Below are 22,433 nucleotides of genomic sequence, written 5' to 3' on the forward strand. Positions count from 1 at the left end.
TTTAAAGCCTTATTTAATATAAATCTCAATTAGTAATCCTATCCTATTTTATTTATTCTAGCTTTCTGTTTAATTCACCCTCCATCTTTCCCATTCCTTTCCCCCAAACCATCATTTCTCTTTCCCAATGTAATTCCCAACATACAATATAATTTAAATCATTGTTAATTATATTGTTATAACAATATAATTTAAGTCATTGTTAAGCTCAAATTCATCCATTTATCAAAAAATATTTTTGTAAATTTATCATTGTCTAAATCTTACTCCTCCTGCTCTTCTTGTTTCCGTTCTCCTTTATTTATCTAATTTTTGTTCCTCACACTCGTATTTTCAATGCAGTTGTTGCCATCGCCATATTTCCTCAGTCCTATTTCCATATTGCAGTCATATTCCCTTATGTTTATTGTGGCCATTATATCCATTATGTAGTAATCCTTAGTATTTTGAATACTTGATTGTCCTTTCATTACAATTTTTTTTCTCAGCTCTATAGCCATGTCCCATCTGTCACTTCAAAAGTCTTTCAATCAAAAACAACAGCTGATACCATCCTTTCATCTCACAAATAGATAAATAAAAAGTTCATTCCATCATCGCAGCCACAACAGATAAGATGTTCCAAAGCCAAGGCCAGCAGCTGTTAAAAGCATAAACCAAAATTCTCCCTGCAGTAACTCCTCCAGTCAGTAAATGGCAGGATCTTACTATTTCCGTTAGCTTAATTTCTTAAATTGGTGGTTAACTCTTTTCAATAATCAATACACAAAAGATAAATCTTCAAAAATGCATCAATAATCCAATTTTAAATATCTTTAAATATCTTTAAAATCCGACGCTGGGCTTTTTGCTCTATCGAGAAGCTTCTGCTATTGCCTCATCACTTAATTGGTGCTTCCTCTCCCATTTCCTGCAAAATTTTTGTTCCTGTTATAAAAGAAATATCACACACTAGCACAACTCTTGGTTTCTTTTCACCTCTCCATCACCTCTTAATTCTCTTCCCAGGTGTTTCTGCGCTTCTTCAATCCCTGTGTTGCATTGTCTCTGTGGCTTTGTTGACTTAGGCATGGCAGCCTAGCTGATTTCACACCGCCACTGGTGGAGGACAAGTTGGTTTATTTGGGGGGGTGGGGTTATTTATTTATTGGATTTATATGCCGCCCCTCTCCGAAGACTCAGGGCGGCTAACAACAATCATAAAACAGCATACAATAATAATCCAATACTAAAAACGATTAAAAACCCCTTAATATAAAAAACCAAACATACATACAGACATACCATGCATAAAATTGTAAAGGCCTAGGGGGAAAGGGAATCTTAATTCGCCCATGCCTGGCGGCAGAGGTGGGTTTTAAGTAGCTTACAAAAGGCAAGGAGGATGGGGGCAATTCTAATCTCTGGGGGGAGTTGGTTCCAGAGGGTCGGGGCCGCCACAGAGAAGGCTCTTCCCCTGGGTCCCACCAAGTGGCATTGTTTAGTTGACGGACCTGGAGAAGACCCACTCTGTGGGACCTAACTGGTCGCTGTATGCTGACCCCAAACCAGATTTCTGACCGCATCCCCATTTTCACCTCCCCTTCAGGGAAGATCTGGCGTGGTTCCATGGAACCAGGACAGCGGGGATTCATGATTCCCGCACAGGTGAAGGGAAGCTCCATGCTGCTGCGGCCATCGATCCTGACCCTCTCTCAAGTTTAAAGTTTATTGTTTTATGCTCCAAAAGTCATAGGGGGAATGGCAGAGATGGGATGAGGGGCGGCATACAAATCCAATTAATAATAATAATAATAATAATAATAATAATAATAATAATAATAATAATTGATGATGATGATGTCATAGAGAAGGTTTGCCCACAGAACCAGTCTTCCCAACCAGGTGCTCCTCAAAGTTTTTGAATTTCATTTCCTGTTGTCTCCACCCATAATATGGCTTGAGGTCCAGCTCAGTTGCAGGGCTCCTTGTTAGAGAAAGTTGTGGTGTCCTTAACTAAATTTCCACAGTTTCAGCATTGCAAAAGAATTCTGAATTGGGCGTTGTGCAGTACTACAGATACCCATTAGGTGGCAGCTGAGCTGCACCATTTTTTGGTCCCTTCACTTTTGACTCTCTGTCTCCCTCTGCAGGCTTTCATGAGAAAGATGGGAAACAGTATTGCCGCCAGGATTTTTATGAGCTCTTCTCCACTCGCTGTCAAGGCTGCAGCCAGGCTATCTTGGAGAACTACATCTCGGCTCTCAACTCCTTGTGGCACCCAGAATGTTTTGTTTGCAGGGTAAGTGCCAACTCTGGGCCAGGGTTGGTTTTTGTGCTACCTTGTCAGGAAGGCTCGAAAACCAACGGAGGGAAATGGTTTTGCAAAGGTGAATATTTAGTCACTTTGAGTGCTCAAGCTGAAAATGAAACTGAGCAGCTGCGGTTCTCTTTTCACTGTCTTATTTTAATTTTGTTGAAGTTTTAATTTTACTCTAGCTACAACAGACAGGGAAACTCTCAAGGGGTGTGTCTGAATTTGTTGGTATCTCTACTTGCAAAGCTGATGGGCAGTAGGTGAGAATAATAATAAAGGTTGCTCTGTTGATCGTAACATTTGCAACAAGGGTGGGTTTAATATTTTCCTACATGGACAAGGGCAGGACAACAGTGCACCGGTAGCGGAAATTGATCTGCACACCCACCTCCAGGTGAGTGGCGGATGGGCGCATATGTTGGACCAATATTTGGCTTCTGCGCATGTGCAGAGAGCAAACTTTTGCTAGAGGATGTGTGTGAGAGAGAGATTTTGGTGAAATGGACGCCTAGTAAAAGGGTTTCTGGGCTGAATTCAAGAAGGATGAATGGCAAGGAAATTTTCTTTTAAGAAAACTGAAAGGTCTGCCCAAATTAGGAAAACCAGTTAAGGCAGGGGTTCCCCAAATTTGGCAAACTTTAAGACTTGTGGACTTCCAGAGTTCTCCAGCCAGCATAGTCTTAAAGTTGCCAAGTTTGAAGACCTCTGAGTTAAGGTATTTACTAAACAAAAAGTTAAATTGAAAACAAATAAGGAACATCATATGGGTCTACTTGGCAGGATCCAAGGTTTTTTTTTGACAAATCCTAGCAACATAATAACATACAAAAAATACAAAACAGGAATCCAACAACCAAAGCCACATAAAATACATACACACATAGGTAAATCTAACCACTTTTATGTCTATTTTATTTTCTATTATATTTTATCTTTCTCTATACAGTGTTCCCTCGATTTTCGTGGGGGATGCGTTCCGAGACCGCCCACGAAAGTTGAATTTCCGCGAAGTAGAGATGCGGAAGTAAATACACTATTTTTGGCTATGAACAGTATCACAAGCCTTCCCTTAACACTTTAAACCCCTAAACTGCAATTTCTAATTCCCTTAGCAACCATTTAGATTATTACTCACCATGTTTATTTATTAAAGTTTATTTTAAAAAATGTTTATTAAAGGCGGACGAAAGTTTGGCGATGACATATGACGTCATCGGGCGGGAAAAACCGTGGTATAGGATAAAAAACAGCAAAGTATTTTTTAATTAATATTTTTGAAAAACCGTGGTACTGTATAGCCGTTTCGCGAAGTTCAAACCCGCGAAAATCGAGGGAACACTGTATTACTATTTTTATTTACACAATCACAATTATTTATTCAATTCTATATTTAATGGGTTGAATCTCTCATTATATGAACAGTATACATTTCTTCCATTTTGTTTACATAAATCTCTACTTATATACATATATCATGGAGTTGAAAAAGGAGGGCAAATTTGGATTAAACCACATAAAAGGTTCTTTGGAACATCGTGGAGATGCTCTGATGGTCATAAATCAAATTAATAAATAAGAGCCAGGATTGATTGTAAGTTCCTTTTTTTAGTGTCGGCGTCACTTCAGTTACTAAAATGATTGATTGGCAAGTTGAGGACTACCTGAATTGGTAGTCTTTTGTTCTTTAATTCCCCCCATGGTTTGCTCCCTATTCTAGGAGTGCTACACCCCGTTCATGAATGGCAGCTTCTTCGAGCACGGCGGACGCCCCTTCTGCGAAATCCACTACCACAAGCAACGCGGCTCGCTCTGTTCCGGCTGTGAGAAACCCATCACCGGCCGCTGCATCACCGCCATGGGCCGGAAGTTCCACCCGGAGCATTTCGTCTGCGCCTTCTGCCTCAAGCAGCTCAACAAAGGCACCTTCAAGGAGCAGAACGAGAAGCCCTATTGCCACCCGTGCTTCATCAAGCTCTTCGGGTGACTGGGAGGGGCCCCAGCCTTGGCCGAGGTCAGGCCATGCCTCCTGCTGGCGTGGAAAAGCAGGAGGGCCCATCATCGGCTTTTGAACGAGCCGCGCCCACTGCCACGCATGGGGGTGAAAACACCTGTGCCTTAAACGGGCCCCACCCCTCAACACGGGAGCCCATCCACTTTTGCCAAAAAACCACGCCTGTAGATCAGAGCTACTCGCAAAGCAAGCAACGAAGGAAGCAAGTCGGATCTGCTCCTCCCACTCTTCTCAGGAGTTAGGCCTTTGTTCCCGCACAATCAGCCAAGTATTATCTCCCGCCCCATTCCAGCTACCATGCCCCTCCTCCAGCACCAGCACTTCTGATAGGAGGACCTGCCTTAAGCCACAACCCCCAAGATCAGCTTATGAGGTCCTCAGGAGACCCAGATGTGGTGCAACCACACCTCTGGTGTCTTTACTCCTAGGTCCAGCTGTATGGGTTGAGCGCTCTGCCCTACAGCTCTTCTACGTAAACCATAAAGCCAACTTGGTGGGAGCCAAGCAAATCACATACAAAGTTTTTTGGAACATCTGGACATTTTTACCCTGGTATTTAATTTGTGGAGAGCAGTGGCTCCATCCAGTTCTATCTGAAAGACCTCTTGATCTCAAACCCCACAACCCCACTCCCCAAATTAATTTCGTTGCAACCAAAGATCAACAGTAACTCCTTAGCAGCCGACCTCTATTTTTATATGTTGTACAAATACAGAATGGTGACCCTCCAAACGTTAGTCAAAACTACAACTCCCAGAAGCGCCGGCCAACAGAAAGAGGTGCTACAAAGATGCTGAGGAATGCCTTGGAGCTTTCCAATTTAGTTCATGCACTTTGATGCGTTGAGTGGCTCATTTGTGAGTCGGGATGGGGGTGGGGGTGGGAAAGGGGTGTCGATATTTCTAAGAAAGTTGGTGGCACAAAGGCCTTTGTCAACAGTGGGAAGACTGACCAAACACACATGATTGTGTGACGCTGCAGTTTATGCAATTTGCATCCAATAACCAGGATGCAAGTTTGGCATTGACTCTGCTGCAGGTTATTTTTGTCTCATTGTGGCCTGTTGTGGAGCTCTGGAACTTTTGATAAGGGACCAGCTAATACGGAAAAAAGGATGCACCATCTCCCCCACCCCTGTGTCTTTGGAAAAAAATACCACAAATGATGACAATCCTTCTTTTCTTTAAAATAAATTACCCATGGAGAAAGCAGGGAAGGACACTATGTCACTGCTCACCATTACGTTGCATCAGGGCCATTTTTAAAAAATCTTACTGTGTAAACCCCCATGGCGGCTTTTATTATAATGCGACTTAACCGGGATTAAGGAGCATGGGCTCTTCCTTCTGCCACTCAATTTTTTATGCCAACTTTTTACCTGCTCACTGCTGTATTATGTAATAAAATTCACATAATTGAAAAAAACAACAACCAAGCGTTGAGACCAGTTAATTGTAGAGAGATCAGCATTTACACACACACAAACATACACCATAACCTAAGATAAGATTTACTGTCTTTTGAGCTAACAATGTCTTTATAAGATTCAGAAGATTGAAGTGCCTTATTTTCACTTCTAATTCCTTATGAACAGAGATGGACAGCAGGCAGGACGGGGCAGACATTCTATCTGTGGAAATGAAGATGAGTGCACAGCTCTATCTGATCGGCGAATGTTACAGCTATCTCCTGCCCGGCTCCCCTCCAGCCTCTCGCGGCCACCTCCCGCCTGAGGTGCAAGCAGAAGGCGTGGGTGGAAGCGGCGCTGGCAGCATTTATGCTTCTGGCAGCACCTGTTTGCCTAGCTACCCAGCCTGAGGCGGAGGGACGACCCAGGAAGGAGAGCGCAGGAAATGCGAAGCAAATTGTCACCCCAGAGAGCGACACTGGTGAGATTGTAAGTCGAGGACTTAACAGTTCACTTGAATGATGATGATCATTCAAGCCACTCCCACCTGCTCACACGGCAGGCAAGCCACTCCCACCCAGTCACATGACCACTAAGCCACACCCACAAAATAAGCCACACCCACTGCTTATGAATGAAGTGTCCCAGGATATGTGCCTCACCAGACACATTCTGGTGAGAGAGAAGATCCTCGCGTATTGGCTCCCAACACGAGTCCAAAAGCTCACAAGACTAAACCTCTTTGTCCCAATAACCAACCCAGATTGGATCTAGTTCCTTGTTTGATGTGCAGTGATTTAACTAATGCTGTATCTAAAATAATAATTATTAGGCTGTTAATGTGGGCAACTTTATGGTCATCAGACCAATTGGGGAAGTGTAGGGTGGATATTTATGACACCGAGTGTAGGATAAAGTCAAAGAGAGGGGCAAGTCATACATTCCTCAAATATTACACAGAGAAGATATTACTCATTCTGCAGTTGACTAGTACTGCTTGTGCTGTGGACAATATTTTGGTCACCAGGGACCAGTGTTTCTTATCCTTGGCAATTTTAAGCCGGGTGGACTTCAACTCCCAGGATTCCCTAGTGCTGACTGGAGAATTCTGGGAGTTGGAAGTTCAAACCACTTAAAAGTTGTGAAGGTTGAGAAACCGTGTCAGGCATTATCTGGGGTAAGAGTTTATAACAAAGTGTGTTGGTAGATCAAAGGGATGGGCAAATTATATACTGCACAAAATAAATAAATAAAGGGAACGCTCAAAGAACACATCCCAGATCTGAATGAATGAAATATTCTTGTTGAATACTTTGTTCTGTACAAAGTTGAATGTGCTGACAACAAAATGAAATTGATGGTCAATCAGTGTTGCTTCCTAAGTGGACAGTTTGATTTCACAGAAGTTTGATTTACTTGGAGTTATAGGGTGTTGTTTAAGTGTTCCCTTTATTTATTTATTTTGAGCAGTGTATATTCTGACATTAACACAGGAGAAATTTCCTTGCGTTTGCATCCCATGTTTTGCAACTTTATCTGCCTTCCACCTAAATTGTTTCTCGAGCCCCAAACATCCCTACTACTTAATTTTGTGTTCTGCTCAAAAACACATTCTAAAGTTCTGTTTCCGGATCCGCAATTTGATCATTTTAGGTACTTATATTTGGTCTTTTTGAAAGCTTTTTTCACTTGGAAACAAGTTTGAACATTTCTGCACACAATGAAATGAAAATTGAAATGAAAAAAATAATACTTATTGGTTTATTTTGCTGATAAAAATAAAATAAAAATAACAACAACAACAACAGAGCTGGAAAGGACTTTGGAGATCTTCTAGTCCAACTCCCTGCTTGGGCAGGAGACCCTACACTACTTCAGAACAAATGGTTATCCAACATCTTCTTAAAAACTTCCAGTGTTGGAGCATTCACAACTTCTGGAGGCAAGCTGTTCTACTGATTAATTGTTCTGACTGTCAGGAAATTTCTCCTTAGTTCTAAGTTGCTTCTCTCCTTATTTAGTTTCCACCCATTGCTCCTTGTTCTACCCTCAGATGCTTTGGAGAATAACTTGACTCCCTCTTCTTTGTGGCAACCCCTGAGATATTGGAAGCCCTGAGATATTGGATATCATGTCTCCTCTGATCCTTCTTTTCATTAAACTAGACACCATTCTTCGTAATCACCTTTGTTGTTCTTCTCTGTGCTCTTTCTAGAGTCTCAACATCCTTTTTGCATTGTGGCGACCAAAACTAAATGCAGTATTCAGTGAAGGGCTACGAATTTTTTTACTACCAGTCTGTGGGCGTGACATATGCAGAATGCCCTGCATTATTTATTATTATTATTATTATTATTATTATTATTATTATTATTATTATTATTATTATTATTAATTAGATTTGTATGCTGCCCCTCTCCGAAGACTCAGGGCGACTATTTTCTTTCATCTTTCAGTGCAAATTGGATGCTCTGGGATGGAGCTCCATTTTCGCTACCCCACTGTGTCCTCCCCCTCCCCCAATCCCGGCAGCAGCCAACTCCGGGCAGTATTCCAAGGGTAGCCTTACCAGGGCCTTATAAAGTGGTATTAACACTTCATGTGATCTTGATTCTATCTCTCTGTTAATGCAGCCTAGAACTGTGTTGGCTTTTTTGGCAGCTGCTGCACACTGTTGGACTAAATAAACAAAACCAGCCCTTTGAACGGAGTCTCACAGCCAATCTCCCTTTCCTATCCCTTTCTCCCAAATATGTGTTTCTCCCAAAGACATTTAATTTTTAGTACTATGTAAAATTATTATGTAGCTTCGCCTTATGTTTCTCACTATTTAACATAGTTTTATCACTAAACTTATGAACATTTTGTCTTGGTATATTGATTTTACTATAAAAAGAAGAAACTACGGAAACTAAGAAAGGGATCACTGGAAAAAAAGAAAATAAATGAGAGGAAATTCTTCTTAAGACAGAAATAGTGAAAATGTGGCTTTTTTTTTTTTGGCTAAGAGAATTGACTTCAGGTTCACATGGTCCTACTTTTCATGCCTTTTTTGTCCTGTAAGAAATTGCCCAAGTTCCTGCTCTGCAGGGATGGTCAAAAAATTCAAGATGATGGTTGCCATAGTGCAATCATAGATGACATTGATAAAAATTGGCGGGTCTTTAATCGTGCTGCTATCTTAATTTTGTGTCCACTGCTGCTGATGTTCCACATTTTAAGATGGCTGCATTTTCTGAATTTCCATTCAGCATTTATTTATTTATTTTGCATATGATACATACAAAAACTACAAGACGCTGAATTCACAACGGCGATAAAGTAAGATTGCAACCTCTCAGAGAGAAATCTCTTTCAGAAAATAAGAGGAAGGGAAATTATCTTGTCACAAGACTGTTTTTTTTAAATGATGGATTAAATTTAATTGTGCACCTCAGTTGGGAGCTGGGAACATTTTAAAAAAAATATTGGTTATTTTTCTATCCCTTCCCCTTTCTGCTAAAATATTGAGATAGCGTGCATCATAGTCTTTTCATCAAATGTTAATACCACAATGACTACTTTGTCACCTATGTTGAGTGAGAAAAAAACCTAAAAAACAAAGCTTTCAGCAGCTTTCTTGACAGTTAAATTACAGGAAAGGCAACATTTTATTTTAAAAAGTGTTACCTGTAAGAGAAACGGTCTCAGCATCCTTGAGTTGACCACATCTACGGTTGTGAGCAAAGTGTAAAATGACATTGTTTCTTTTTTGGTATGAGTGCTTCCTTTCAGATCAATTCTTTCTTTATTTTATTCTTTCTTTCTTTCTTTCTTTTGTCAAGTACATATTGGTGATATACAAAGATATAATATATTATATTTATATACATGATACTATAAGAGTGAAATGTTAGGACAGGGGATGGAAGGCACTGGTGCACTTATGCACGTCCCTTGCTGACCTCTTAAGGAAATGGGAGAGGTCAACAGTGGATAGTCTAAGGGTAAGGTTTTGGGGGTTAGGTGATGATACTACAGAGTCAGGTAGCGAGTTCCTTGCATCAATTACTTGGTTACTAAAGTTGTATTTTCTGCTGTCGAGTTTAAAGCGGTTTACTTTAAGTTTGTATCTGTTGTGTACTTGTGCATTGTTGTGGTTGAAGCTGAAGTAGTCGTTGACAGGAAGGATGTTGAGGCAGATGATTTTATGGGCTATGCTTAGGTCGTGTTTAAGGTGGGTTGGATTAGAAGGCCTTCAAGGTCCCTTACAACTCTGTTGTTGTTGTTGTTGCTATGATTATTATTATGTTATGTGAGTTTTTGCCCATTTTTATAACATTTCTTGCCATTTCTTGGTTAAGTGAATCACTGGCGTTAAGTTAGTAACCCAATTGTTAAGTGAATCTGGCTCCCCCGTTGACTTTGCTTGTCAAAAGGTCACAAAAGGTAATCATGTGACCCCCATGGACACTGCAAACGTCATAAATGTGAACCAGTTTGCCAAGCATCTCAATTTTGATCCCGTGACCATGAGAATGTGGCCAAAGTTGTAACTGTTAAAAATTACTTTATTCAATGCCTTGTAACTCTGAACAGTCACTAAATGACCTGTTGTAAGTCGGGGACTAGCTGTATAAAACTCAAAATTCCAATGAGCACGAATCAGTCTTTGCTTGCAAAAGGCCGCAAATTCACTCAAGGACTACCAGAACATTTTAAGTGCTTACTCTAATAATAATAATACCTCTCCTGTTGCTCTCTTCTGAGACGGGACATTCTGCATTTGCTTTCTGTTTGGTTTATAAATAGACCCTGAAATCCACTGTAGGGGAGGGAGGATTGTTAGTTCCCGGGGCTCATGCCAATCTGAGACGTTGGTTTTTCGTCCTGGGTTGGGTGACAGCCTTGTGATAGGCACTCCAAACTGGGTTGGGTTTCTGTCCCAACTTCATTGGCCAAAGAGGATCAGATGGACACCGCCATCAGGGCCAAGGAGGAGGGAGAAGTGTGAGTGAAAGAACAGTTGAACAGAAAGCCCTTGACAGCAAAGACAGTGACCAGCCAAAGGGAAGAATTCAAGGTCTCCATTAGATCTGCCGTACGAAAGTCCTTGGGTTTCCAAAATGATACCCAGGTGGAGAATTGCTCAACTGGTGGCTCAGACAAGGAATTTTGCTTCAGCAGCTGGCCACGAAGAAGGATCTAGCGGTGAGTAAACTTAGTAAGTACTAAGTAGTTACTACTGAGTAACTACCGTAACTACCACTGTTACTACTACCAACATTGTCAATAACTCAATACCTGGGGATAGCAGAATCAAGGAAGAAGAATGGCAGGAGGGATCAAATAGATCGGATATTTAAAGATTCCTTGATACCGGACTGGAGGTTGAATTTCTCACAACAAATGGGAAATGAGATTTGTTTATTACTTGTGTTGTTACTTGATGTACAAAATAATAGTAATAGAAGAATTTTGTATCTCTTAGGACACATCCCTGTTTCATTAGTGCTTTTCATTTAAAGGAGAAACAATACACACTTTTAAACTAATGCTGAAAAATCTTTTATTTTCCCCTTAGAATCGGTCCATTATGTCCCATAACAGATTGTCCTCTGCTTTCCAAACTTGATTCCCTTCACTTCTGCCAAAGTCTTACTTAAACAGAGGTTCACTGCCTTTTATTTCATTTAAAGGTTTAAAGAAGAAAATAAATGACTATGTAAAAGAAAAAAAGAAGAAAATTAGCCTGTCTATTAATAAATGAGCTGCAATCCTGCAAATATAAAATAGATATGTTGACAGGTGTTGATGACGATGTTTCCAGTGAAATACGTTTTAATTATCTAATCACTGAGCCTTTTTAAGATTAGCTGGAATGCAGCATTGATGGCTTTCACTAGCATTTGTCCTCTGAGTAAGTATTTTGGCTTTAGACGTATGGTATTGTCTCACCAAAATAGATAGATAGATAGATAGATAGATAGATAGATAGATAGATAGATAGATAGATAGATAGATAGATAGATAGATAGATAAAGAAACAAACAAACAAATAAATAAATAAAGGAACAGCAGAAGCGACCTTGAAAATATCCTTTGCTGGTTTCCTCAGGACCAAACATGTTAGTACACTTGAAGTTATGCTAGGAGGCTGTTAACAGAACAGAATAGACAGAATAATAGAGTCGGAGGGGACATCATAAGTCATCTACTCCAAGCCCCCATTGCCCAAGTAGGGGACCCTACACCCGTGATGGCAAATCTATGGTACGTGTGCCACAGGTGGCACATGGAGCCATATTGGAGGGCACATGAGACTTTGCCATATTTCAGCTGATTTTTAGCCTTGAGAAAGGCCGTTTGGTCTTCCAGACGCTTCAGCGAAGCTCCCCTGAAGCCCTGGAGGCCAAAAAATTCCCCAAAGGACAAACCAGAAGTTTTGAAAAAGCACTTCCAGTTTGTTGTTGTTCTGTTTTTTTGCACTCCAGAGGGTTCAGGGAAGCTTCCTGAAGCCCGGGAGTGCAAAAACAGTACAATTGGAAGTGCATTTTCCCAAACTTCAGTTTGGCATTTTTTTCACCTACCAGGCTTCAGAAAGGCCTGTGCAGATGTGCCTGTGCAGCAGTGCAGGTGCGTGTGTGTGCATGGGAGGGGGAGGGAAGGGGTATGGTTACGTGCATGCATGTTAGCATATACACATACACACACTCCTTTTGGCACTCAAACCAAAAAAAGGTTAGCCATCACTGCCTTACACCATTTCTGACAGATGGCAGTACAGTCTCTTCTTGAAAGACTTCAGTTCACAACTTCCGAAGGCAACTTTTGTTCCATTGATTGATTGTTCAACTTCTCATGGTCAAAAAAGTTCTCTTTACTTCTAGGTTGAACCTCTCCTTCATCAATTTCCATCTATTATTCTTTGTCTGGCCTTCTGGTGCCTTGGAAAACAGTCTGACCTCCTTCTCTCTGTGGCAGCTCATCAAATACTGGAACATAGCTACCATGTCTCCCCTGGTCCTTCTCTTCGCTAAACTGTCCATGTCCAGTTCCTGCAACCGTTCTTAATAATTAATAATAATTTATTAGATTTGTATGCCGCCCCTCTCCGAAGACTCGGGGCGGCTCACAACACGATAAAAACAGTATTATACAGGCACAAATCTAATATTAAAAAAAACAAAAACAAAACTAAACTAAAAACCCTATCATAATTAAAAACCAAACAGCACATACATACCAAACATAAATTATAATAAGCCTTCATATGTTTTAGCCTCCAGTCCCCTAATCATTTTGGTTGATCTTCTCTGCCTTCTTTCTAGAGCATCAATATCTGGTGACAAAAAGCACGGTGACAAAAACTTGATGCAGTATTCTAGGTGTGGTCTTACTAAGGCTTTACAGAGTGGCATTAATACCTTACTTGGTTTTGATTGTATTCTTCTGTTAATGCAATTTAAGATTGCATTGCCTATTTTGGTTGCCCTGTCACATTGTTGGCTCATTTTCAATTGGTTGTCCACTAAGACCTCTCTGTTAACCAACCAAGGCCCAGATCAGAGGTGAAATGCTACTGGTTCAGCCCAGTTAGAGTGTACTGGTAGTGGCAGCTATTGTGGCTGGTCCAGTCATGCTCAACTGATCACAGATTTCAAAGATCGAAGGATGGATGTGTATTGGTATCCTAGACCAGTGTTCTTAGCACCTGAGTCTGAGAGTAAAGAAGATGAGGGAAATTAAGAAGGAAAGCCAACCAGAGACTGTCGTACCCCCCGAGGTGTTATCGAGTGACTCAGAAGAGAATGATGAACCACTTATAGATGCAAGGGTATGCAGAATTATATCCAGGCAGGATTATTTGAGAAGGTAGAGGTTTGGCTGTGAATAGCTCTATAGAACACTTGACCACGCCTTGTGCCTATATAAGGGAGAGTCTTGTGAGGAATCAGTGTGATATACAGTGATCCCCCGTTTATTGCGTCCCCAACCATTGCGAACAGGGTACTTCGCTATTTTTGAACCCGGAAGTCAAAATACCATCTACGCATGCGTGCCCGGGGCACGCATGCGTAGATGGCAACCGGGAGATCAGCTGCTGGGCTGCTTCCCTGAGTCTTCCCCCTCTTGCTGGCGTCAGCGAGGAGTTTCCCCACCGCCCACGCAAACTCCTCGCTGCCGCCCGCCCTTCGCCCGCCCACACCGTTCATTCTCGCCGCTTTTGAGCTGAGTCCGGAAGCGAATTCGCTCCCGGACTCAGCTCGAAAGCGCCGATAGCAAGCGCCAAGGAATGGCTTGTCCACGCTCGTTCTCGGCGCTTTCGAGCTGAGTCAGGGAGCGAATTCGCTCCCGGACTCAGCTCGAAAGCGCCGATAGCAAGCGTGGACAAGCCGTTCCTTGCCGCTTGCTATCGGCGCTTTTGAGCTGAGTCCGGGAGCGAATTTGCTCCCGGACTCAGCTCGAAAGCGCCGATAGCAAGTGTGGACAAGCCGTTCCTTGCCGCTTGCTATCGGCGCTTTTGAGCTGAGTCCGGGAGCGAATTCGCTCCCGGACTCAGCTCGAAAGCGCCAATAGCAAGCGTGGACAAGCCGTTCCTTGCCGCTTGCTATCGGCGCTTTTGAGCTGAGTCCGGGAGCGAATTCGCTTCCGGACTCAGCTCGAAAGCGCCGATAGCAAGCGCCAACGAACGGCTTGTCCACGCTGGTTCTCGGCGCTTTCGAGCTGAGTCCGGGAGCGAATTCGCTCCCGGACTCAGCTCGAAAGCGCCAAGAACCAGCGTGGACAAGCCGTTCGTTGGCGCTTGCTATCCGGCGCTTTTGAGCTGAGTCCGGAAGCGAATTCGCTCCCGGACTCAGCTCAAAAGCGCCGAGAGCCAGCGCCCCCCGGACCCCCAACCTGGGTTTGGGGGGCTGCTAGGAAGCCCTCCATGCCGGCGGCAAACAGCCGCGCCGCCCCCAATCTTCGGCTCCTCGCTAGCGCTGTGGGAGTAAAAACACCATCTGCACATGCGCAGATGGTGTTTTTACTTCCGCAGCGCTACTTCGCGAAAACCCGCTCATTGCGGGGGGGTCCTGGAACGGAACCCTCGCAACGAGCGGGGGATCACTGTACAATGTTTTATAAAGACAAGGAGTTCATTCCATGCTGTTTGTTTTCTGACTGCTTGAAAGAATACTTTGTCTGTCCAGGACTTCTGACATATTTATTTATTTATTTATTTATTTATTTATTTATTTATTTATTTATTTATTTATTTATTTATTTATTTATCAAATTTCTATGCTACCCTTCTCCTGGGACTCAGGGCAGCTCACACCAAAGAATACAATACATGAAGAAATCTAATATTAAAATATTTAAATGTACAGTACTAAAAACTCACTACTAAAAACATAAAAATCTAATTTACATTAATTCTAAAAAAAACCCTACACATTTAAGAAATTAGCCATGGACCTCTGCCCAGTAACTGAAAAGATTGCTTTCACTTTTAACTGAACAGTATTCTGAACTATTTTTTATCAATATATAGTCATCTTTTATTTTTTTCCGACCAGTCTTTTGTGTGCGAACATATTTTCTGGGGTTTTCTAAGAGAACAGCAGCCACCAGTGTTTCAGAGAACTGGTAATGGTGGCAGCGTGAGGCTCTGCCCACCTACCTGGATGTCACCAATTTCTTTTTTTTTTTAACCCTCTGTGCATGCAGAAAAAGCACACACAACTGTGGCACCTGCACAAACCGCCAGGGAAGGGAAGGAGATTTCGCCCGATGGCCCAGATCTTATTTTTTTTAATGCAACTTAGTACCCATCTAGCATCTCTGCCCTGCACCCTTGATTATTTTGTGTTTTCCTTCTGCATATCAGCTAGGTTATGGAAGATTTTGAGCCTGGTGGTGGCACTTCCTTCAGTGGGCATCTGCTGGCTGAACGTACAGCTGAGAAAGAGAGACCACCCCCATGAACCTCCTGAGTTCATCCCATATTCTCATCTGAGGATTCGGACAAAGGTAAAAACGTAGCAGCAGAGAGAATCAAACTGCTGAGGACAGTGATGGCGAACCTATGGCTTGGGTGCCACAGGTGGCACATGGAGCCATATCTGCTGGCACGCGAACTATTGCCCTAGCTCAGCTCCAGTGTGCATGTATGTGCTGGCCAACTGATTTTTGGCTCACACAGAGGCTCTGGGAAGGTGTTTTTGGCTTCCAGAGAACCTCCAAGGGAATGGGGAAGGTGTTTCTACCCTCCACCGGCTCCAGAGAAGCCTTTGGAGGCTGAGGAGGGTGAAACATCAGCCTACTGGGCCCACCAGAAGTTGGGAAACAGGCCATTTCTGGCCTCCAAAGGGCCTCCGGGGGGCTGGATAAACTGTTTTTACCCTCCCCAGGCATTGAATTATGGATGTGGGCACCTGCACATGTGCGATAGCGTGCACACATGCTATTTTGGCACCCGAGGAAATAAAGGTTCGACATCATTGGCTTAGGCCTTTCAACTGTATTTGTGAAGGATTTCTTCTTTCTGAAGCTAATAGCACAATCAAGAGTAGATTTCCCCCCTTATTGATCTAGTCCTCTAAGATTAGGATGGTGACAACCTTTTGCCCCTAAACTTTCATGTCCCGAAGCTCCGCTTACAAGGGACCCTAATTTTTTTATAGTATTAACTGAATGGTACTTTTATTTTTCTGGGCGAGCTGAATTTTCATGTGCAAGTAGTCCTTGATTTACGATCACAACTGAGCCCAGAATTTCCACTGATATATAAAGCAGTAGCCAAGTGAATTTCGCCCCATTTTACCATCTTTTTGGCCACGGTTGTTAAATGAATCATGTGGTCATTAAGCGAATTTGGCTTCCCACGTCAACTTTGCTTGTCAGAAACCAGCTGGCAAATTTGGAAATTGTGGTCACATGACCCTAGGGCAGTACAACTGTCATTAATACATGCCTGGTGCCAAGTTCAAGCCAATCATAAGTCAGTTTTTTCAGTGCCAAAGTAACTTTGAATGGTCACTGGCTGTAATTTGAGGACTACCAGTATTTACTTGCTTGCTACGTTGTGATGGGTTTCCGGTTGAAGTACTGATATTTAAGCAATTGTTGATAAAGGAGAAATAACTATCTACATTAAGATCCAAAGGCAAGTGCAATTTGTTAGGTTTGTGGTACAATGTTCATTAATATTTATTTACTTATTTATTTATTTATTTATTTATTTATTTATTTATTTATTTATTTATTTATTTATTTATTTATTTATTTATTTATTTATTAACTTTCTAAGCCCCCCAACTCTTTGCGGTCTCTGGGTGGCATACAACAATTTAAACAGTAAAAACCCAATATATATATACAGTATATTAAAAATTCATTCTACTTGGCGGAGCTAGATGATACAGCTCAACAGCCCCAGGTCTGCTAGCAAAGCCAAGTCTTCACAGCTTTCCTATAAGATAGGAAAGTGGGGGCAGTGCACACCTCCAAGAGCTGTTGGTTCCATAGAGCCAGAGCCACCACGGGAAAGGCCTTCCCACATGGCCCCACCAATGTTCATGAGGGATTTTTTTTTAAAAAAAAAATCAAAATGACGGCCATGGTTCACAATTGAAGCCCCACCCCCTTTTAGAATATTCATCAAATGCCTGGCATACATTAAAAACGGGGTGGGACTCCCATCATGGCTTCCATCTTAACTATTTTGACCTCCCCTCCATAGATTCTCGTGATGTGTGTCTCCAGTGATCTTTCCTTCTGTATTCCCCTTTTCTTTTCTTTTTTTGAAATATATTTTTATTGATTTTTATAAAATGGTTACATAAAAAACAAACATAAAACAGTGCACAGTGCATGTGCCCATCACCTAACAGACAACCGCCCCCCCTCACCACCTCCACCCATTACAAGGAGTTCAAAATTTACTAGTTTGTTTATATATATTTCCTTGGCTCTACCTTGCATTAGATATTACTAAAAGAGTGATTGCAGTTTATTTTTCACATTTACATCACAGATTCTACTCAACATATAACCTTTCACCTTATTCCATCGTACCATCAGCTTTTCCAGTTTGTTTTCATCAAAATTGTTTAATCTTATTTCCATAATTTCAAAATGTATGTGATCCACCATGTACCAGTACCAATTCTGTAATGTCAATTTTATAGATTCTTTCCAACCCAATACCACTACTGCTTGAGCACTTTCCAATGCTGCGGTTTTTATTTCTTTGAATTCTCCTAGTTCTCTTTGTTTAATTAAAATCGCTATTTCTGTATTCCCCCTTTCTCTTATTTATTTTAGCCTTATCCATGGGGTGATGGAAATCACACACTCTTTCACAATCCCCGTACCAACCCACTCCCCACCGGCTATGAAGACGTGGGCAGCCATCACTGAGACCCTCTGAACCTTTTCTTCCTCTTCTTCCTGGCTTCCTCTCCCGTAGTGAGAAGAAAGAGTTACAGCTGTTCAATGCATCTTTGAGATAGGTGTCTATCTGTCAATAAAACACATTTCATTGAGCATAGCATTCCTGTTATTTCAAAGGGGTTTTGTGGATAGTGCTAGGAAATGGACAGATTTTGAGCATAAAAGAGCACCTATCCAGGTTCTGCTGACAGAGATGCGAAACCTGATTGCTACTGAAAACTTTGGACCATTTCCATTGTTTTCATATTCTGACTCTTTGCAAACCACTACAAAGCCCATTTTTATTTACGGTATTTTTTGAGTATAAGACACACTGGAGTATAAGATACACTTTAGTTTTGGGGGAGAAAAATAGGGAAAAGAATATGTTTACTAGATATTCATCTGGCTAGAGTCCTTAGTCTGGTCAGCTTTGGAACATTATTTTATCCCCTGGTTAGGGCTCTCGGAGAGAGTAACAACGAAAGAGCTTGCAAGCCAGTAAGAGCTGGAAACATCGTTAGCACCTGGTTAAGGCTGGAAAGAAACATTTGGAGCAAGTAAGACCAATGAAAAAAACCTGCAAAGACTTAGGGTTCAGAAAACATTCTTTGTGGAGAGTAACAATCAAAGAGCTTGAAAGCCAGTAAGAGCTGGGAACAATGTTAGCACCTGGTTAGGGCTGGAAAGAAACCTATTCAGAGCAAGTTAGAGCAATGAAAAAAAATCCTGGAAAGACTTAGGGCCCAGAAAACATTCTTTGCAGAGAGAAACAATGAAAGAGCCTGCAAAATAAGAGCTGGGAAAATCGTTAGCAGCTATTTCGGGCTGAAAAAAAAGCTACATTCAAAGTATAAGACGCACCCAAACTATCAGCCTCTTTTAGGGAGAAAAAAGATGCATCCTATACTCCAAAAAACACAGTACAGTGTTCCCTCGATTTCCGCGGGGGATGTGTTCCGAGACCGCTCGCGAAAGTTAAATTTCCGCGAAGTAGAGATGCGGAAGTAAATACACTATTTTTGGCTATGAACAGTATCACAAGCCTTCCCTTAACACTTTAAACCCCTAAAGTACAATTTCCCATTCCCCTAGCAACCATTTAGATTATTACTCACTATGTTTATTTATTAAAGTTTATTTTTTTTTTAAATCATTAAAGACAGATGAAAGTTTGGTGATGACGTAGGACATCTTCGTGCGGGAAAAACCATGGTATAGGGGGGGGAAACCGCAAAGTATTTTTAATTAATATTTTTGAAAACCCGTGGTATAGACTTTTCGCAAAGTTTGAACCTGCGAAAATCAAGGGAACACTGTACTTCTTTTGACCATGCAGGCAGAGAAGATGTCCATCTAATGCTCTCAGGTGACTAACAGGAGAGAGGCTAAATGAGGTTTCCTCATTGTACTGTCCCAGAGTGAAAAAAAAGCAGAGGTGTTTTTTGAGCCTATGAAGTCAAGTTTTTGACTACCTGCGCAGTTTCTCCTTTCTAGACACTTTCTAATATGATTTTGCTCCTCATCAGGACCAAGGGATCAGAACAATTTATATCCACAATTAGTTTATTTATGAAATTTATATGCTGCACATCCAACCGTCTAGTGGCAATATGCCTATTTTCTCTCAAAACACATGCATATTATTTCATTCATACATTTGTATGTTCATCTACTGACAACATGCAGCTGGGCGATGTTTTTTAATAGGACCATACATATTAAATACTGAAACAGGTGTGTTTTACCAGCATGCTTTATCCTTCCATTAAACCTACATTTATACGTAACTGGAAGTTGAGTCATGGCAACTGGATTTCTTTTTGTTGTTGTTGGTTCAAAATATTTCACTGCTTTTCCAAGTAGTTACTTTGGCCTGAGTAAGTTAGTTAGGCCAGTGCCATTCCCTATTGGGCACCTGGGACTGGCTCCATGGAGACAGGTAATTTAATTGACCAGAGTGGGCACAGTTCCATGTGCTGCTAGCATCGTGTGGATGGGACTTAGCTTATTCCTGGCATGCCATGGGGGTTGGGACTTCAAGGGAATTGGGGGGTGGACTGGCTGGGTGTGGCCAGCTTGACACCATTCATTTTGTGCTGGCCTCGATGGGGATCGATGGTCTTCAGTGCAGGAAGGTGATACCAGCGAGAGGGCCGAAACAATGGTCTCCTGCAGCCCTCTGCCAGCGAAAATGGAGCTTACGGGCCTCTCAAGCTCTATTTTCGCTGGCAGAGGCACAGCGAGCCAGTCCTTCATTATTTCCAGCCCCGTAGACCAGATTTAAGCACTCCATGGGCCAGATCCAGCTAGTAGGCCTTGAGTTTGACACCCCTGCCTGCCACAGGTGTCCTCCATGGAGGTTTCATTTTCTCACCTCATCTGGATAGGCTTGTTGGGTGAGTAGGCAGAGAGTTGTTGGCAAGTAAATGTTCCGCCTCCTAAATCCTTTACCTTAAAACATAGATGGGCTTGCCCTAACCAACCAGCTGAGAGTGAAGAACGACAGCAAACATTTTGAATTAGCAAGGAAACAATTCTAATTGCCCTGATTCAACTTCCAAACAACTCTGCCTGGAAGTCCGAAAGTCTTCATCGACATGCTCCTTATGTATAGGTAGCCTTCGACTTACGACCACAATGGAGGCCAAAATTTCTGTTGCTAAGTGAGACGTGAATTTTGCTTCATTTTATGACCTTTCTGACCACAGTTGCTAAATGAATCACTGTGGTTGTTAAGTTAGTAACACAGTTGTTAAATGAATCTGGCTTCCCTATTGATGTTGCTTGTCAGAAGGTCGGAAAAAGTGATCACATGACTCCGGGGTATGGCAACCGTCATAAGTATGAGTTGCAAAGTGTCCGGATTTTGATCATGTAAATATGGGGGATACTGCAATGGTCGTGAGTGTGGAAAATTGTCATGCCACTTTTTTTGGTGTCATTGATTATCCTTTGGTAAGCCCCAACGGTGCTTTTTCAAAAGACCACTGGACTTTCTTTGTTTTTGCTTAAAGACGTTTCACTTTTCATCTAAGATAAGTTCTCTTCTCTTCTCCCCTCTGATTTCCATTCTCTTCTCTTCTCTTCTCTTCTACTCTACTCTACTCTACTCTACTCTACTCTACTCTACTCTACTCTACTCTACTCTACTCTACTCTACTCTACTCCACTCCACTCCACTCCATTCAAAATTTCTGATTCATTCAGAACTGAAGAAGCTTCTTGCATGAGAAGCGAAACTTCTTAAAGCAAAAACAAAGAAAGTCCAGTTGATTTTTGAAAATAAGCACCTTTGGGACAACCATGACCTGGGGGATTGAGATTCTCCATAGACATTTATCCTTTGGTAGCGTCAGAAGGGGTGCTGGTTTCTGGTGGACTTCCCGCCACCTCATTATCTGCCTCATCTATCATCTGCTTGTATTGTCTTTTGAAGAATCCAAGCTGTAAGGGAAAAAAGAAAAGAAAATTCAGTTGAGCATTGAGCAACAATGGTTGCAAATTAGATAGTTGCCCTGTCTGAAAAGGTGTCCAATCTGGAGGAATCCACAAATCAGTTGATTCATTCCCAAAGGTACTTCCCCAAATGGCAACTGGACTTTCTTGCTGTTTTCCTTGAAAATGTTTTTACAGATTAATAGAATTGGAATGGACCTTATAGGTCATCTAGTCCAACCCTCTGTTCAAGCAGGAGACCCTACACCATTTCTGACAGATGGCAGCCCAGCCTCTTCTTGAAAGCTTCCAATGATGAAGCTCCCACAACACTTGAAGGCAAGCTGTTCCAGTAGTTGATTGCTTTCACTGTCAGAAAATTTCTCCTTCAATTTGATTCCCTACTTGTTGAGTTTCCATCCATTATTTCTTGTCTGGCCTTCAGAAAATAGCTTGAGCCCCTCCTCTCTGTGACAGCCCTCAAATATTGGAAAGCTGCTATCATGTCTCCCTCTTCACTGGACTAGCCATGCCCAGTTCCTGAAACCATTCATCGTATGTTTTAGCCTCCAGTCCCCTAATCATCCAAAACTGGATACAGTGCTCTAGGTGTGGTCTTACTAAGGCTTTATAGAATGGTATTAATTAATTATTTTATTTTATTTATTTATTTATTAGATTTGTATGCCGCCCCTCTCTGTAGACAATAATAAGACAATATAAACAAATCTAATATTTAAGCTTAAGTTAAATTAAGAAAATCTAATTTGAGAAACCAATCATACATACAGACGAGTCTGCGGAGAGGGGCGGCATAGAAATCCAATAAATAATAATAATAAATAGTAATAAATACCAAGCATAAATTTTATAAGCCTAGG

General features: G+C 41.8%; 3 protein-coding genes across 5 annotated transcripts in view; 2 read left to right on the top strand and 1 right to left on the bottom strand.

Annotated features, from left to right (window-relative positions):
- The window catches only part of TGFB1I1 (transforming growth factor beta 1 induced transcript 1), a 51,946-nt gene extending 46,214 nt beyond the window's left edge, over nucleotides 1-5,732 (top strand). For both annotated transcript variants that reach the window (XM_070767202.1, XM_070767203.1), the window contains 2 exons: nucleotides 2,133-2,281; nucleotides 4,014-5,732. In XM_070767202.1, the coding sequence (XP_070623303.1) occupies nucleotides 2,133-2,281; nucleotides 4,014-4,280 (416 nt within the window). In that variant the 3' untranslated portion in view covers nucleotides 4,281-5,732. The remainder of the gene's footprint in view (nucleotides 1-2,132; nucleotides 2,282-4,013) is intronic.
- Nucleotides 5,733-10,784: 5,052 nt separating this feature from the next.
- COX6A2 (cytochrome c oxidase subunit 6A2) lies at nucleotides 10,785-18,163 on the top strand. The gene is made up of 3 exons (XM_070726786.1): nucleotides 10,785-10,905; nucleotides 15,569-15,711; nucleotides 18,007-18,163. The coding sequence occupies exons 1-3, from the start codon at nucleotides 10,821-10,823 to the stop codon at nucleotides 18,100-18,102; spliced, it is 324 nt and encodes a 107-aa protein (XP_070582887.1). The 5' UTR covers nucleotides 10,785-10,820; the 3' UTR covers nucleotides 18,103-18,163.
- Nucleotides 17,469-22,433, bottom strand: part of LOC139153160 (integrin alpha-M-like) — a 69,099-nt gene continuing 64,134 nt past the window's right edge. Inside the window, exons 30-31 of one of the 2 annotated variants that reach the window (XM_070726785.1) lie at nucleotides 21,408-21,561; nucleotides 17,469-18,202 (exon numbers count right to left, since the gene is read on the bottom strand). In XM_070726785.1, the coding sequence (XP_070582886.1) occupies nucleotides 21,454-21,561 (108 nt within the window). In that variant the 3' untranslated portion in view covers nucleotides 17,469-18,202; nucleotides 21,408-21,453. Of the gene's footprint in view, nucleotides 18,203-19,662; nucleotides 21,562-22,433 lie in introns of those variants that run through there. The other variant, XM_070726784.1, reaches the window with a different exon arrangement.

The sequence above is a fragment of the Erythrolamprus reginae genome, chromosome Z, assembly GCF_031021105.1.
Source record: "Erythrolamprus reginae isolate rEryReg1 chromosome Z, rEryReg1.hap1, whole genome shotgun sequence".
Taxonomy (NCBI): Eukaryota; Metazoa; Chordata; class Lepidosauria; order Squamata; family Dipsadidae; genus Erythrolamprus; species Erythrolamprus reginae.